Source organism: Columba livia, chromosome 8 (assembly GCF_036013475.1).
Source record: "Columba livia isolate bColLiv1 breed racing homer chromosome 8, bColLiv1.pat.W.v2, whole genome shotgun sequence".
NCBI lineage: Eukaryota > Metazoa > Chordata > Aves > Columbiformes > Columbidae > Columba > Columba livia.
In genome coordinates, this window is record NC_088609.1 from 11,463,161 (window position 1) to 11,478,977 (window position 15,817).

The following is a 15,817-nucleotide window of genomic DNA, read 5'->3' on the forward strand; positions in this document are numbered from 1 at the left end:
ACAGCTTATCTGAAACTGCTCTTCAGCATCCCCAGAACTGCCAACTTCATCATCTTTCAGAGCAAGAGAAATACATAAATCTCCACTTTTATAATAGCAGTAAGGCAGTGGGGTGAGGTTGCTGGGAGAGGAGCAGGAGCCAGCTGTGCTTCACAGCCTCCCAATGCCTCCCAACTGCGATTGCTTTAGCATAGCCACCTCTTATTGCATAATTTCCAAAAGCAGCAGCTACCTTCTTGTGTAGAAAATCCTGGTTGGAAAACAAGTAGGCTCTTGGACAATTGTTTTTCCCCTCTTTTTTTTAATTTGTCCTACTTTTTATGTTTTATTTCTTGAAGAACGTAAAGGATCGTGGTCAGAGAGACGGAATTCCAGTATTGTTGGGAGGCGTTCGTTAGAGAGAACCACAAGTGGGGATGAGGCTTGCAACTTGACCAGTTTTAGACCAGCTACTCTGACAGTGACAAACTTCTTCAAACAGGTATTGTATGAAGTTATCTAATTAAGGAGTCGTTCCTTGGACAGAGTGATTTGATTGTGTGAAGCTAGTTTAGACCGAAATGATTAATTTGTGGTGCTTTCAATGTGTGTAACGTCTGTTCCTCGGTCACAGGATATCTTTGAACAGCATGCAGTGGGTTTATTATGTCATGTGCTTAATTCTGCCAGTAGTAGGTCAACAGTCTATTGGTGGATTCTTTCAATTTGAAATTATTATCTGTTTATGACTCAAATGATGAAGTGTCATTGTGGCATAGTGACTTAACTATGCTAGCTAATATTAATAGAACTGAGTCTCCCCAGGAGAATATCAGTTTATCTTGCTCCAGATTTTTCTAACATGCATTTGAAAAAAGTTCTGGTCAACATATTTAGAGAAATGCCCATAGAAGCAAGCTCACAAAAGCTGAGGATAACTTCTTCAGGTTAGTATATGCCAACAAGTATTCCAGATATTCGTCCGAGTCTAGGACTCGCGTAGCCTTTGTCATGATGTTCAGTTGACTCCTTTGGTTTCACTGAGTGATAAGAGAATCCCATTGAAACATCAGCAGGCTCAGAACCAGGTTCGTCAATGTGATTTGAGGTTGGTATTGGTTCCCTGGACACATTTACGTAATATTTAGCATGTTAATCCAGGGATGCCTGAAAAAACAAAGCGTTTCACTTCTAGTGCTGCTTTACTGAGTGGCAGCTCTTAGCCAGAGCTTTGGATTTTCCTGAGAAGCAGCAGAAAACGTGACTTTAAACAGAATAAAATTTTTAGTTAAGTGTAGAAAATGGTTTCAGTTCATTAATTTTTGCTAACATTTGCTTAATGTCGTATCTGGTTCAGGAAAATTGTTATTTGAATGTCACCTTTGTGTATAAAAAGGGATTTAATAGTGAGCAACCAGATATTTTTGGATAGATTCTCAATTATTGGGCATACAAAGGTTTAGGTGCTATATATTGAAAGCTGGTTAAGCTCTATTTTTTTTTTTTCTGATTGTTTTGGTTGCCTGCCACTTTCACTGTGGGTAGCCATCCAAAGTCTGCTCTTTAAATACAGTAGAGTAAATAAGGAGAAATGTCATCAAGGCCATGAAGTTACCATGGTGCAAACCATGTAAGTGGAGGGTGGCTCAAGGCTCTGGTGCTTTCATGAAACCAGTATGACCGTAACTGGGCTCTGGGAATGGCGTCTCTGGGGTCTCAGTGACACAGAGCAGTGCAGGAGCTTCCTTTTACTTTTGGGCTGTTATTAAAATCCAGGTCTGTAACGTGTTCACCCAACATACAGAAAGTATAAAAAGTATAAAAATAAATGTTTATTTACTTTGTTGAGGTTGTTCATTTGGCAACTTTGAAACAGCTTGTTTTATCATTTTGTCCTTTAAAAATTGCCAAACATTGATCTAAGATTTTAAGTTTCTAATTCTTCTGTATCTTTTATTTTTTGTCTTCCTTTTCTCCCGTTGAGTACAATTAATCGATAACTAGCCACCATTTTTCTCCTTCCATTGGCTTCTCTTTTCATATTGTGATTATTACTTTTATTGTCAGATATCTTCTGCTTTTGCATAGTTAGAGGGTGGCAGAGTCACATTTTCTATAATGTTTCCAAAATTAATGAAATTCTGAGCTACTGGAATGTGGCACAAGGAAGACTGACAACAGGTTCCCTCTACTTCCCACCATTTCTTAACACTTGTCCTGAAAAGGAAGATTATTTTAAACTCATACCAAGGAAAAGGCAGAGGAGAAGGAATGAGGATCGCTACCTGAATGACGGATACTTTTTCAAACTATTATACTTGCTAAAATTTGGATATTTTGGGGAAATCTTTTAACAACCATTCTCAGTTTTGAAAAAGATAATATTGATGGGGAGAGAAAAGGTTTTCAATGAGAAGTTCCAGCAGCTGTCATGATGATTAATAAGGGAAAAAGGATGGAGAAATGAACTGTAATTTAGCATGTTAATCCTAACACCTTGTTCTGGGAGAGTACATCTTGATATCAGAGGAAAAAGACTGTAGTCTTAGAGGGTTTATTCATTCTCTCGCAGTCCTGAAGGGTGTGTAAATAACCATTTTCTTCCCAAATCCAACAGGAGGGTGATCGCCTGAGCGATGAGGATTTGTACAAGTTCCTTGCTGACATGAGGCGGCCGTCTTCGGTGTTACGGAGACTGAGACCTATCACAGGTAGTGAACAAGATCTTTTTGGCTCATGTCTTAAAATATTTGGTTAGTCCTTCCCGACTGCCACGCAGTTCTTATAAGTAAGCAGATGAAAAAACCCTAAGAAGTCATTGACAATATTCCCTGATAGACCACGAGCACCAAAGGTGGCATTTTGGCAGGTTTTTCTCTGGCATGTGTGTCCGTGCAGCTCCTGCCATACTAAGAGTAGCGTCCGTGAGAAGAGGATACAAACCCCAGTGCCCTAAACCCAGCAGGGGCTGAGGAACCTCTGTTTTCCAGAGTGAAATCTCTCTCTCTAGCTGAGAGGAGATCTCTCTCCTGGCTCCCACTAGGTTAATAGGAACAGACTCCACCTCTGTTTGAGCAGGGGAAATAGAAGTGCTGGCACACCAGAAGTGAAACATCTCTGGTCCCTGACCTGTGCTATTCCTGACAATATTTACTTAACCTGTTCTTAAAAAGCTCCAGCAACGGCAATCTGACCACTTCCTCAGATCATCTCTCCCAGCACTCAGCTGTCCTTGTAGTGAGGTTAGGTATTAAGAAAACTTTGCCAAAGTATCTTGCTGTGAATTAATCTGATTATGGTCTGTCGTGCCCTCAGAGCAGTGATCACAACCTTTCAAGTACTTGAATACTGTTACTAGTTCACTCTTATTCACCTCCATTTTGTAGCCTAAACAGTCTTGAGTGCTTTCCAACTCTTTCTCAAAGGTTGTGGTTGTAAAATTGCCTGTTACTCTCTGCTAGAGTTTCTTTTTCCACACTTTTCTTCAAGCACGGTGCTCTAAATGGGTGTGCTGCTCATCCTGACTTCATGCCCAGTGAAGCAGAGGAATTTCTCTCCAGCGTCTTACGCATGCACTGCATCTCTTGGAATATTTGTAGCTTTCTTCTGGACACTGGTTTATTGTCACTGCTGTTACCCAGCCCTTTTCTACAGAATTGATCCATGCCTTTTTTTTTTTTTATTTGTATGTTTGGCTTCTACTTCTTAATATAAGTTCTTTGCTCTTTCTTATGTTTCACCTTAGTCATTTGATGCCATTTCTCCAGCTCTCTTATAAATTTTCACAGTCGTTCCAGCCTTAGTGCCATCCATTAACAGTGTGCTATCAGTGCTGCCAGCTGACTTGCTAAGGAAAATATTCAATAATCTCACTGCAGATTAGCTTTCAGCAACTCCTGATGTATCCTTCTGGTTTGATAGGCAAGATTCCTGATGTTACTTTGAACATTGTTTTTAACAGTAGTTGGGCGTTATGGTATTTCCCCAACTTGTTTATGAGAACAGCGTTTGGGACTTGTTAAGATGTGTCTTTTCTGTTGGTTCTTATTTGGTACCCCAGTGGCCCTAGGTATCAGTTTGATTCACTGTTATTTGTTTTTAACAATTCCACCTTGGCTGTAATTTGTAATTATTTATGAAATTAACATATAGGCTATGAACCTGAAGAAACAAAGCAAGAACATGCTCTTTTATTTATATTTAACTTCTGTTTATTCTAATAAAAGCATTTCCTTCTTGCAGCTCAATTAAAGATAGACATATCCCCAGCTCCAGAGAATCCCCATTACTGTCTAACTCCGGAGTTGCTGCAAGTCAAACTTTACCCAGACAGCAGAGTTCGGCCTACGAGAGAAATCCTGGAGTTTCCTGCCAGGGATGTCTACGTTCCAAATACCACCTACAGGTTAGAGTTTTGAAATACGTTTTACATTTCAAGACCTGACACTGGCAAATCTCAAAATTCCTGTCTTATCATCTGTTTCATTGCAAAACTTGCTGTATCGGTACATCTGCTGTGCCAGAGGCACAAAAAGGATCCAGACTGATACAGCATAAAATACACAGATGTGGAGGGACAAACGCATCTGCACACAACTTGGCTGTGAACAGGAACAGGAGAGAAGTTCGTCCATTTCCTAAAATTCACAGTGAAATTTAGTTGAATTATTTTCACTTTTATATAGGTTATTTTCTTTGTCTGTGTCATCATTCTGTTTCTGTTACTTTCTGACACTTCCAGTGACTTTTTTTCTTTAAAGTAGGGGATAAAAATGAAGAAAATGTGGAATCCCTTTGCTCATATTTCCATTTGGATTTCTTTGTTCCAAAGGTTTGAAAGATTGGAATTTTTTCTGAAGTATCTTGGAAAACAATAGCCTTTCAGTAACCAAGCCCAGATTTATTTTCATTATATATCACTATTAATATAAAGCTTTTTCACAGGATCTTTGAGTACATTACACCTCTGAGTGGAATTGTCTTCTTCTGTTGAGTGATTTCACGAACTTACCAGATCAGTTACGGCTTGTTATAAAAGTTTGATAAATACAAACCAGGTTTTTATAAACCAAAGCTTACAAGAAGTAGTTTAGTCCAGTTCCATATCTCATGTCTTTTTTCCAAAGTTCCATTTATTTATTTATTCATAAGGGGTTGGACAGGTAATTAAACATTACAATATACCAGTGCAAATAAGCAGCACTGTGTGATCTCTTCTTTGTGATAAATCCATGAGGAGTAAAAGTGCTTTTGCAGTTTCTCTGTAATTAGCACATTCTTTTCACAACTGCCTCACTCTGGTGAATTACAACGTAAAACTATTTTCTGTATGGTTGCAAACGTTGAGATAAAAAATCCGTACTGTACAAGGATCAGGTAAAATATACAAGTCAATATGACTCAATTTAGCTGCAGAATTGGGGTCAGCTTGTCTGTAGTCTGTCTGCATTACAGCATTCTGCAGCCGAAGTTGAACACATGTGAATGTGTTTTTGGGAGTGGGATCAACACTGGACAAACGCAGTCAGGGCAGTTGTGCCCATAGGGTTTGTTGGTTGGTACCATTGACTCCACTGGAGTTACCTCTCCCAGGCAGCTGTTCTCTGTTTGAAAGGTGTTTTGTCAGCTACTCACTTGGTCTTTCATTTAATTTCTTAGGTGTACTAAAAGGTCGCAAAGGGATGGCTCTGAATCCATTTCAAATGAGAAGAAAAGATCTTTCATGTATTTCAGTAAGCTTTGAAGCTTAGCTCTTGACTTTCAGTAAGAAAGTGTAGTTCTTAAGTTATTCTTCAAAGCATGGTGTCTAAAAGATGAGGTCTGTGCTGTGGCTTACTTGATGTGCCTGTGCACATCTATAGCTGCGCGACTACAGGGATTCACCAGAGATCATCCTGAGCTGCACTGCTGAAAATCTGTCTGGTAATACACAAAACCATGAAGGGGGGAATTACCCATCTTTCCTTTGTTCTGAGAAACATTCCACAACAGTACCATGAACCAAACATCAAATCAGTTACTTTACAAAATAAAATTTCTTTTTTTTTTTTTTTTCCCTGTAGATTAATGCTTAAATGTCTTCTGTAGCATTTTGTCAGCCCTTTGTTTACTGAAACACTTTCTGTGGTCCCTGCTGTACAACCCAGAAACAAATGGAACAGACTGAAAACCCATTTCCCCAAGCAGTGCTGTCTAGCGCGTTAACGTGCAACTGGTTCCTGGGCATTAGAGTTTCGTCCTGGGGAGGTAAAAGCTCCACATAAGTTACAGCACGTTGGCCTTTGGGCTATGGTGAATGAGAATACTCACCAAACATACTCTGAGAGCATCGCAAATGCCTCAGGGTTTATGTGTTGGGAGAATACACCATACAGCGTATGGATTTAAACATGCATCTGTTATTAAACACCACATGAACTTATTTGATGTAGTGATGTTCAGTATACGTGTTCTGAATTAAAATCCATCAGGTTGAGCGATCCAGTCAAAACTTTTCAGATCTGTTGGGTGTATCATTATTTTGGTTGACTTGAGCAAGTAATATCTTCCTTTCTTAGGCTTCCAGTATAAACCTTTTCTTCTGTCTAGTCTTCCTTTTGACCTCGGTGTGACGTATTTTCCATTAAGATTTGTTTCCTCACATTCACTGTGCCACCACCCTCCTAAGGAAAAATATTGTAAAATCAGTGACTGTCAGTTGTACCCCGACATACTGTGCTGTTTCTGAGTAGACAGCTCCCATTTGCAACATAAATCTTCTTCAGATCAATCCCAGCAAAAGTGACAAGTAGCCAGTATACCAAAATGAAATGGTGCTCGTGCATGTGCCCACTTACACTTGTAGGCTGAGGGCCACTAGACAGAAGTTGTGCTCAGTGTTATTGTCTGCTTCACATAAAAGAAGTGGTGCATAGAAAACTGCAGACGCAAATGCAGCCACTGAATTGGGACACTGAAGAAGTTGGCTCCACGCTTCTGTGCTGTCTGTGACCCTCCACAACTAACTTTCTGATTTGCTGATATTTTTCGCAGGTACAAATAGTTAAATCTCTGCATGTGTAGAAGGCTGAAGAGCCTTTAGGAAACAAATTTTCTTTTTTATTGTCTGGTGTCCGTAAGCATAAGCTTAAATTGTAAGCCCAGTTCTGCTTGCAAAGGACTGGCAGTGACTCTGTGCTGGAATTGAAAGTTTAGCACTTTGGAAGTCATTGGCCTGCTTTATGGTCACTGGAGCTGAGTAACACTCTCAGTTTTGTTTGAGACATTAACAATTTTCAAGCCTAGAATGATGTACAAAGCTTTTGTTGCATGAAGCAGGTGTGCAGAGGGCAATTCTGTAGCCTGTGGTTTAATCATTAATTACTTTTTCTGTTGTTTGCTTTTTGCTATAAGCTGGCAAAACATAAAAGCTTCATAAAATCAAAGAATCAGGAATCCTTTAACCAAATTATCTGTAAGTAGAAATATGTCTTCAGCTTCCCATCTTGCTCTTTTGAGAGCGATTACAGCATGTATACTTAACAAACAGCTAGAATCTGCTTTCGAATGGAAACTCGCTTTTGGTTTGTAGTCAAAATGGAGTTAAAGAGTCAGTTTGTCTCCTCTTTTTTTGCAAGGAGAGGTTAAACAGTCTGACCTGCCATGCTGAAGTGGGCATTAGAGGAAGAACTGTCCTTTCCTTCATAGCTCAGAATCTCATCCTGGCCTTTTATTTCAACCTACACTGCTAGTTCAGTTTCTGATGTTGGTCATTTACACAGCCACGCTGTGCTTTAGTTTTACCTATCTATAAAATAGAAAGATGATGCCTCGTTGTAGGACCCCGCTATCTGCCAACAAAAAACATCTTCTGCCCTTTCCTGCAAAGAGAAAGATGCTCCTACCCCCTCTTCTCTGTACCTAACACCAGGCCTATATCAGTAAGTACCCTCCGACATATCCTGCCATCCTTCATGTAACAAAGAAGCCCCTGTGTTAATACACCCGGCATACCAAGGTAGTTTTCTGGACAGTTGAAGTCGTTTATTGTGTCCAGGTCCCGTTCTGCAGTGGAGAAGCGCAGTTCCGTCTGCTCCGGCAGCGCATTTGGGATGCTCCCAGAGATCCGGGAAAGCTGGAGGGTGTAGTTTGTTTCCAGGCCTCCCAAGCTGAATGCGTACTCGATGAAACGTTTATTATCCTTCCAGTCCTGCAGTTCAATCCGTAAGATATAGTCCCCTTGTTTAGTGATGGAATAGGTCTTATTCAGGCCCAGCCAGAATTCCTCTGCGAAGTCATAGGAAATAGATGTTTTTAACATGAAACTGGGCATAAGCACACTTAACCGTGTTTTTCAGATCTCTAACCCATACCTCAGGTAGCTCACTCGCCTTTAAAGTATCAGTCTTTGAAAATACATGTTCAAATAAGCTGCACAGTGTCAGTATCAAGAGGTGTCAGAGGTGAGGATTAGGAGACAGAAATCACCAGGCAGAGTTTGGTGGGGAAGGGGTTATGTGATAAACTTTCCCTGAAATCCTATATCGCTCATGCTGCTGTTGAATTTGTTTTTACAGATAAGCTGCGGGTAGTATGTGTGAAAATATAGTATTTAGAAGGGTTTATTCATTGCTTTAATTAAATCAATAATATGAGTCTTGGGGACTGTTGATCTTTTCAGAGGTCTCCTGCTACATTCTTTTTGTTTACCTCTTCTTAATTGCACACTGGTGATCAATAAAAGCAAGAGATATAAATGAACTGGAGCTTCTCTCTTAACTTTCCCACCTCTTGTGAAACTTTGAGAGGGAGCTCAAGACATTTAAAACATGCATAATTGGAACTGCGTGACAAATGAAGCAAATGACATACATAAAACCTAATTGCAATTGTTACATGTTTTAAGGAAAGAGCTGCAGAACTCAGCTGAGGTTTTGATACCCTTGTGTACAAAGTGAATTTAACTTGAGGGTTTTTCTTTTGCTGGAATTCTTGATAAGTAGTTTAATTGTTTCATAAATTATATTCATTAAGTAGCTTATTATCAGTGCTGCTGGTGTCAGTGCACAATGTGTAATTGCCACATGTGGAAATAGTATAGCTGAATGCAGGTGCCGTGCATGCAGGTGGTATTTAAAGCAGTAGAAAAGATGCTTGAGTAAAATACTCCCACAGCTTACAGGTAAGAAGCCTGTTGTATTTTATCACCTTAGAATATGCAGCAGAGAAGTGAGTAGGATGTAGCTGAGAGCAATGCCATCCTCTGCAAAACCTTTCTGATTTGGGAAAGATGTGGCTTCACGTTGGTGTAGTATATGGGAATTGGAGATGAATTAAGACACAGCTGTAGCATTCAATATGATCAAACTATATAGGTGAAAGTCAACTACAGTCATGAGCTACTGTCCCAAAATTCAGGAAGGGCTGAGATATAGCAGCTGTTTATGTAGAAGAGGTGGAAGTAAGTCAATATTGCTGCATACATTGGTGAGGTTTTCCTCCCTGCTATGCCTAGAAAGTCAAAAGTATTTCCTAAACGGAAGTAGAGTCATCTCATTGTACAAGAAATATAGGGAAGATATTCTGGATGGGGAGGCTATTGGGCAGCTCTTGGTGCTACAGGTTCTTTGGAGTTGATGGTTAACAGGGGAACGTGGGTGTTTCCTCAGCCTGTCCAGCCATGGAGGGGATTGGCCTCGTGCAGAGAAGCCGGAGGTGTTTGCGCAGGGGGCACATGCAGCCTGGGGGGCTCTCGTGCTTGGAAAAATAGGCAGGGATTGCAGAAATTTTGAGAGAAAGTAGTGACAGCAACTTGGTGAGGTTTTGCAGTTGTGTATATTTTAAAGGCTTTGCGAGGTGCTTTTGTAAATAGTAAAAGCTCAGTAACTACAATAGCATTTAAAGCATTCTGGCCTTGATTCAGCAAAAGTTTCTAAAGCTGTATTTGCACGTCTCTTTGAAAATTTTGCTGAGTTATGTCTTCTGGTAAGCACCGTCAGATCTGTTCGCAGGTTTTCTCTGCTCTCATGTGAACACCTTTCAGTAAGAAGATTTGATTCTCAAATCAACTGATACAAAGAAAAGACACACAAAAAAGGCGTTTTTACCATTGAGGTCACCAAAACCATTGGCATAGGCGTCCCAGGTTTGGTTGAAATCTAGTGATCCATCCACCCTGTTTTGGATTACAGTCCAGGAACTGCCTGTGAATGCGAAGGGGAAATAAGTCACAAGCCTGGCTTAAGTGTTTAGTGTGTTAGAGAGAAGATGGGAACTAACTGAGACCATCAGGTGCTGACCTACAGACTGCACCGCTGTGGCTGCCTGTCTGCAAATTCGCAGTGAAGAAAATGAGTTTGCACTGAAGGTGGCTCCATATGAATCCCACTTATTCTTCATTTTGCAGCAGACCTGAGTGTTCATGTATATATATATATATAGAGAGAGAGAGAGGGAGATACATACAGAGGACAGATGCCCAAATTGTCATGGCCTTGGCCTTATTAACCATCCATGAATGTACTCTTGGGTGCTATAATTTTGAGGTAGAATGAGTCAGCCTAAATCTTCATGAAAGAAATTTAAGTGGGCCCAGCTGACCAGAAGGCGGGGCTGTTTGATTGTCCTCTGCCACATCACAGCAACTTGGCTCACTGGACTCATTTTGTTAAGCTGCCTTAACTGGGTTTCGTTAGTTTATGAGGGCTGAGAAACACAAATGTAGAAAAAATGATAAAAAAGAGATATGAAATGTTCTGGGAATTTGATCAGATTGTCAGATTCTCTCTGCTGATAGCGCTTGACTGCTGGGAGCGCAGCTCCACACCACAGAAGATGTGAAGCGTTGAAGGCCATGTCCACGCCAGGGCTGCAGGACGGTCGTTCTCCTGACCAGGTCATGACACCCTCCTTTCACCAAATGTAAGCAAAGGAGCTTTTTGCACAGGGCAGCCCTATGCCACTGTGTTTACACATCCAAACAAGTGACACGGCCCTGCCACAGCTGCACCAGCCGTTTGGCAACGGGACTGTGAGGGTCATGAGGCAGGACATGCGCAGGGCAGCACTGCAGGATGCTGCAGTGCAGGGTGAAAAAAACAGGGAATGGTGAAGTGGCCAAACGATGTGGGATCTCTGAGTAGTGGCATAAAGGATCAGACAGATGGGTTTCTTACAAAGGTAGAGCTTGGGCATTCTGGTCCATGACAACTCTGGGTCTATATGATCCATACGTAGCTACAGACTCACCCAACCATGATACAGGAATCCTGTCTCCAGGACTCCCTTCTTTGGGTTAGGTATATTTAAGTCTCAAGCAATAACCCTTGTTAATGAAACAAAATTTTACTAAGGTATTTACTATTTAATGTTTGCTTTTATTTGGAAAAGCTATTAATGGTTGCAATAAAATGGCATTTATAATTGCCATTTTCATTATCTATAGCTAAAGAGGCTTGTTTTTTTTTTTAATATACATAATTTCTGTCACATGATTGAAAGTTCTTTCCTCAGTGTGAACAAGAGGTGAATAATGAGTTAGGAGACTGTAGGATATGGGAAACCTGAGTTCAGAACACAGACAGACCAATAACTCAAGAGGATGCATAAATCATCGTAAGATTTTGTGCACTTTGGGATGAGTTTTTCAGCTTATAGGAGCTACTTAGGTGAAAATTAGACTGTTGCTAGCACGGTGTCTTACCGAATTTCATTTCACAGTAGACATCGAAAGCTTCCGAGCCGTTTGGCTTAATAGTGTAAATGCCACTGAGCCGTGTGCCACTGTTATAAAGAGCAGTGCAGTCAGGAGCAGCACCTGGGAAAGCAAACAGCAGACCCTTACAAATCCTGCTTTGGATGGGTTAAGTTTTAACCCAGCTTTGTAACTTGGGATAGAGCCAAAGCAAAAACTAGAACAATCTTTTTGGTAATTTTATTTTACAATAAATGTTAGGAAATGGACAGACTGCTTTAGATTTGGTAGTGCAGCTGCCAAGTTGTACGTCGGTTGGACTGCCTATGTTTTTTTAAGTTTGGCACGGTTTCAATTTAGATAATTTCTGAAAGTTTTTAAGGCCTAAGACTGGACTCTGGCAAATGGACTTTCCTACCCCTTGTGAAGTTCCTAATAAATACTATTCCCATTGCTGCAGGTCAAACAGGCCTCTCAACTTTCAAGAAAATTCTTCAAAATCTTAGAATTGTCCAGCATGAAGTAAATTAGTTCTCTGTTCATACTCTCCAGGACCAGCATCGGCGATGCCAGAAGTGTTGGTAAAAGGATGGTCACAGCACGTGTTTGTTTACAGGGGTGAATGGAGGCTGGAGGTTGAGGACAGGATTGTTGGATGTTTCTCCTGTATATCACCCCAGAGACAAGTACATGTATCATGGGGCTAAGTAGATGATGGCATTTTTTTTCCAAAGCAGGAATTCCAGCTCCTTCCCACAGTGCTGTATATAAAATAAGCATTTTTTGCTTTTAGTCTTTGACTGTTAAACACAAAGCTTTCACAGAGAACGCTGTGAATGCCATGTTTTGTGTAGACGTGTCTAGGAGAGAAGGTCTCACCTTCAGATTTGTGTGTCACAACCGTGGCATTGCGCACAGAGGAGGGAACGGCCTCTGATTCCATTTGTTCCCCCGTGAAGGAGTTCTCTGCGAGTTCCTGCAGCTCTATGTGGTTCAGCTAAAAGAACCGTAATTACAGATTGTTAATTTCCCAAGGCTCTGAAATCTGAAGTGATGAGATTCATGTAGCAAGCTGAACAATGTCATACAGAGAATATTTTTTCTTGTGAATGTAATCCTTTAGAATACCCAATTTACAATATAAAAATAACTTTAGAACCACACTGGTGGGTTTCAGCTGCATGAATGTCAGCTGTGCCACTGCTCAAACAGGGCAGGATTAGTGAGGTGAGTAAGTGACCCATCCTCACCTTAATGGGCAAACAGATTTAACTCGTTTCCTCGGGTGGCATCACTTAGATAAATAATACTAACATCTAAAGAGCACAAACCCACCAATTCCTTCAGTGAAATGCATTTTCCTTTTATAGCCTTCCCTTAGGAATAAATTAAATATGAGCATGTCAGTTGTGCTCAGTGTTACAGTGACATGTGTTGAACTGCAGAACATGGTTCCCTATTGGAGTGAATATCAGAAAAGAAGAAAGAGGTAGAATGTAATGATACTTAGAAGACCGATGGAAGGACAACAATATGGTAGATAATAAGAGAAAAAAAGTTAGCAGCCAGAAAATACAGCAGCCTGGTGTTGATAGTGTTTCAAAGCTCTGTTCTTGGTCAGCGTGTGCCCTGGCCATAGCCCTCTGCCTGGCAACACAGCAGTCTCTCACCCAAAATGTACATGTTTGCGGTCAAAATTGTTTATACCCGCCTCTGCACCCCCACACTGTGAACGGGAGGGATGGCTGACCCAAATGAAGGGGCCATTGGCTCCTTCAGTGTTAGGAGAGATGACAAATTCTGAAAAGAGCGATAGAGATGGTTCCTGTACCTTGTCCTCCAGCTCCATTATTTGATCATGCTGTCTGTCAAGCTGCACGTGCTGGTCCTCCACGATTTTGAGAAGTTGCTTGATGTGGTTGTCCTGCTGCTCCACGAAAGCCTGAGGGCAGGGAGGAAGGGGAGATGTGGTTAGAAGCAGTGCAAGACCTTCACAACCTTTTGCTGTTGTTATTTTCCTTCCATTTGCATGTCCGGAACAATTGCATTCTGTGAAGCTGACCCTTGATTCAAACTAAATATATGCCACCAGTCAAAAAAGGGAATGATTCCCCGCATTTAGGTTATTGATTTGAGACATCTGGATTCATCTTTCTGTATTGAAACAAATATCCAGTATTTTCTCACACGAATTGCTTAACCTTATGCTTCTGCAAAATACAGTTAATCCTTCTTTTTCCATAGGAAACTTTTTACCCACTGAAATACATGTATGGACATCAAGTCGATTAACACTTGCAAGGTTCTTTGGTCCTGGAGGTCATGTGGGTCCTATGGATGTCCCTCTTTTAAGGTCTAAGGCAGTTCCTAGGGCGTTGATTTGTAATGAGCTGATGACATACACATCTATGGGCCTGGTAATCACATCACTTCCCTGATGGCAGTTTTTTAATCATTATTATTACAGAGTTTCTTAAAGCTAATTTGCAAACAAATACTTGAAAAGATAGAGCCTTATAATTGCATGATTTTGTCACTGATTTTACTGGGGAATTTTACCACAAAATAAGCAGTATGTCAGATTAAGACATTAATTCTTTTATAAGTATTGCAGTGAGTTATTTCTCAACATATACAGTAGTATTACAGTGAAGATGCAGGGAAAACATGAGCTTCTATTACTCAACTACCAATAATAGCATTACAGTTTGCTTTGGCTTTGTGTGTCAGGGGCTTTCACAACTCTACTTACTTTGAGTGAAGAAATTTCTTCTGTCTCTTGCGCTGAAGGATGGATAATGGCCAGTTTTGTGACTTTGTCTTCCAGTCCCCATACTTGCTCTTGCAGCTGGATTTTGTTTTGTATGAGGTCTTCAATCTTCAGATTCATCTCCTGCGAGAGATTCTTCATCTCTTCGTTGTTGATTTGCAGTCTGGCTGTAGTTTGTTTGAGCTGTTCTTCTTCTTCTTTGATTTCACTGGTTTGCAGTGAGAGCTCATAAAAGGACCTATCAAAAATGTAAAGTTTTTGAAAGATGTCGTTCATCTGCCCCTTCGTCTTGTGGACAAAGTCTTTAAGACCATGCCCAAGCTGGAGGAGTCCGTTGGCCAAGATTCGTACGTCATCTAACATGGCAAATCTCGACTTTGTCTCAGGAGAAGCAGCAGAATCTAAGGAGGAATAATCCTTCTCAGCTCTGGCTGAAAGAGCAAGTGGGGCAATGAACAGAAAGACTAGAATGATTTTCATGTTTTCTGCTCCTTATACTCTTTGTTCAGGATGCAGAGAGTTTTCCTACTAACAGTTTTTGCTGTGTGGCTGTTCTGGCTTGAAGAATTTGATCTATTTATACACCTCTTCATTTTAGAAGAGGCAGACCAACGAGTTGATCATTAAACTGTGTGTATTTGAACGAATGTAACCCCTCTTGAATGTAGGTTGATATCTGGGAAGATAAAACTGAGAGACGGGCATGGTGCTGATTAAACTGGTTCTGAACTTTTCCATCTGCCAGACTTTCTGTTATAAAAAGTTACTGATGGCTTAGTGTTTTTCACACAATGCTTTTTAATAGATTAGTTTTGGGTCATAATCCTGATAAGGACCTAAATTGCTTCTTGTTTGTGTTGTATGATTCCTTTTATTGCCTCGGGAGTATAGAAGGGTTTAGCGTACTTGAAGAGTGCTGGACGCTGTGTTTCAGGTTGTGCAGCTGCTTGGTAAGCTATGGAAGGGCAGAAAATTCCCAGATGATTCACACCGCTTGATTCTCATTTTGTACCATTTTCTGATGTAACTCATTGTGCTGCAGTGGATTTACTTGTCATCTAGTTCAGATTAAGTGAGAAAGAGGGAATTAGGTCCAGAGATTGCCTGGATGTGATTCTACTATGTTAAGGTTTGTGCAGGGTTTTATAAGGTTTGCACCATATAAAACGTATTCTTTAAGAGCTGCTTTCCAGAGGTGGATGAGATAAATAATATCTCGCTTACATTTCTCACCTTACCATTCTCTTTACTGTTTAAGATTCATACTACATAAAGCAAGTCTGCAGGTACTCTGAAATAAATGTCCTATTCTGCAGTGGGTCTCTGCATGGAAGCATGTATGTTTTTTGAGTAGCACTGCAGTATGAATGAAAGGTATTTTTCTTTCTGGAATCACT

The 15,817-nt window shown here is 40.6% G+C and overlaps 2 protein-coding genes across 23 annotated transcripts in view; one reads left to right on the forward strand and one right to left on the reverse strand.

The window, feature by feature from the left end:
• The window catches only part of DOCK7 (dedicator of cytokinesis 7), a 113,244-nt gene that overhangs the window by 44,361 nt on the left and 53,066 nt on the right, over nt 1-15,817 (forward strand). For all 22 annotated transcript variants that reach the window (XR_010474057.1, XM_065070885.1, XM_065070887.1 and 19 more), the window contains 3 exons: nt 339-481; nt 2,597-2,690; nt 4,222-4,384. Coding sequence is in view for 21 of the 22 variants with exons in the window: in XM_065070885.1 (XP_064926957.1) it covers nt 339-481; nt 2,597-2,690; nt 4,222-4,384 (400 nt within the window). In the remaining variant the exon portion in view is untranslated. The remainder of the gene's footprint in view (nt 1-338; nt 482-2,596; nt 2,691-4,221; nt 4,385-15,817) is intronic.
• On the reverse strand, nt 6,204-14,956 carry ANGPTL3 (angiopoietin like 3). Its single transcript, XM_005498923.3, has 7 exons — nt 14,403-14,956; nt 13,482-13,592; nt 12,530-12,647; nt 11,660-11,773; nt 10,065-10,160; nt 7,972-8,244; nt 6,204-6,641 (listed from the first exon to the last, which is right to left on the reverse strand). Exons 1-7 carry the CDS (start codon nt 14,898-14,900, stop codon nt 6,436-6,438), a joined length of 1,416 nt encoding a protein of 471 aa, XP_005498980.2. The 5' UTR covers nt 14,901-14,956; the 3' UTR covers nt 6,204-6,435.

Excerpts from the sequence above, each read along its gene's own strand:
- ANGPTL3 (XM_005498923.3), bottom strand. The coding sequence starts at position 14,900 with ATGAAAATCATTCTAGTCTTTCTGTTCATTGCCCCACTTGCTCTTTCA. Across the intron at positions 10,161-11,659 it reads CTACTGTGAAATGAAATTCG|GCAGTTCCTGGACTGTAATC; the intron begins GTAAGACACCGT and ends TCGCATTCACAG. Across the intron at positions 6,642-7,971 it reads CTGTCCAGAAAACTACCTTG|GAGGGTGGTGGCACAGTGAA; the intron begins GTATGCCGGGTG and ends ATTTTTCCTTAG.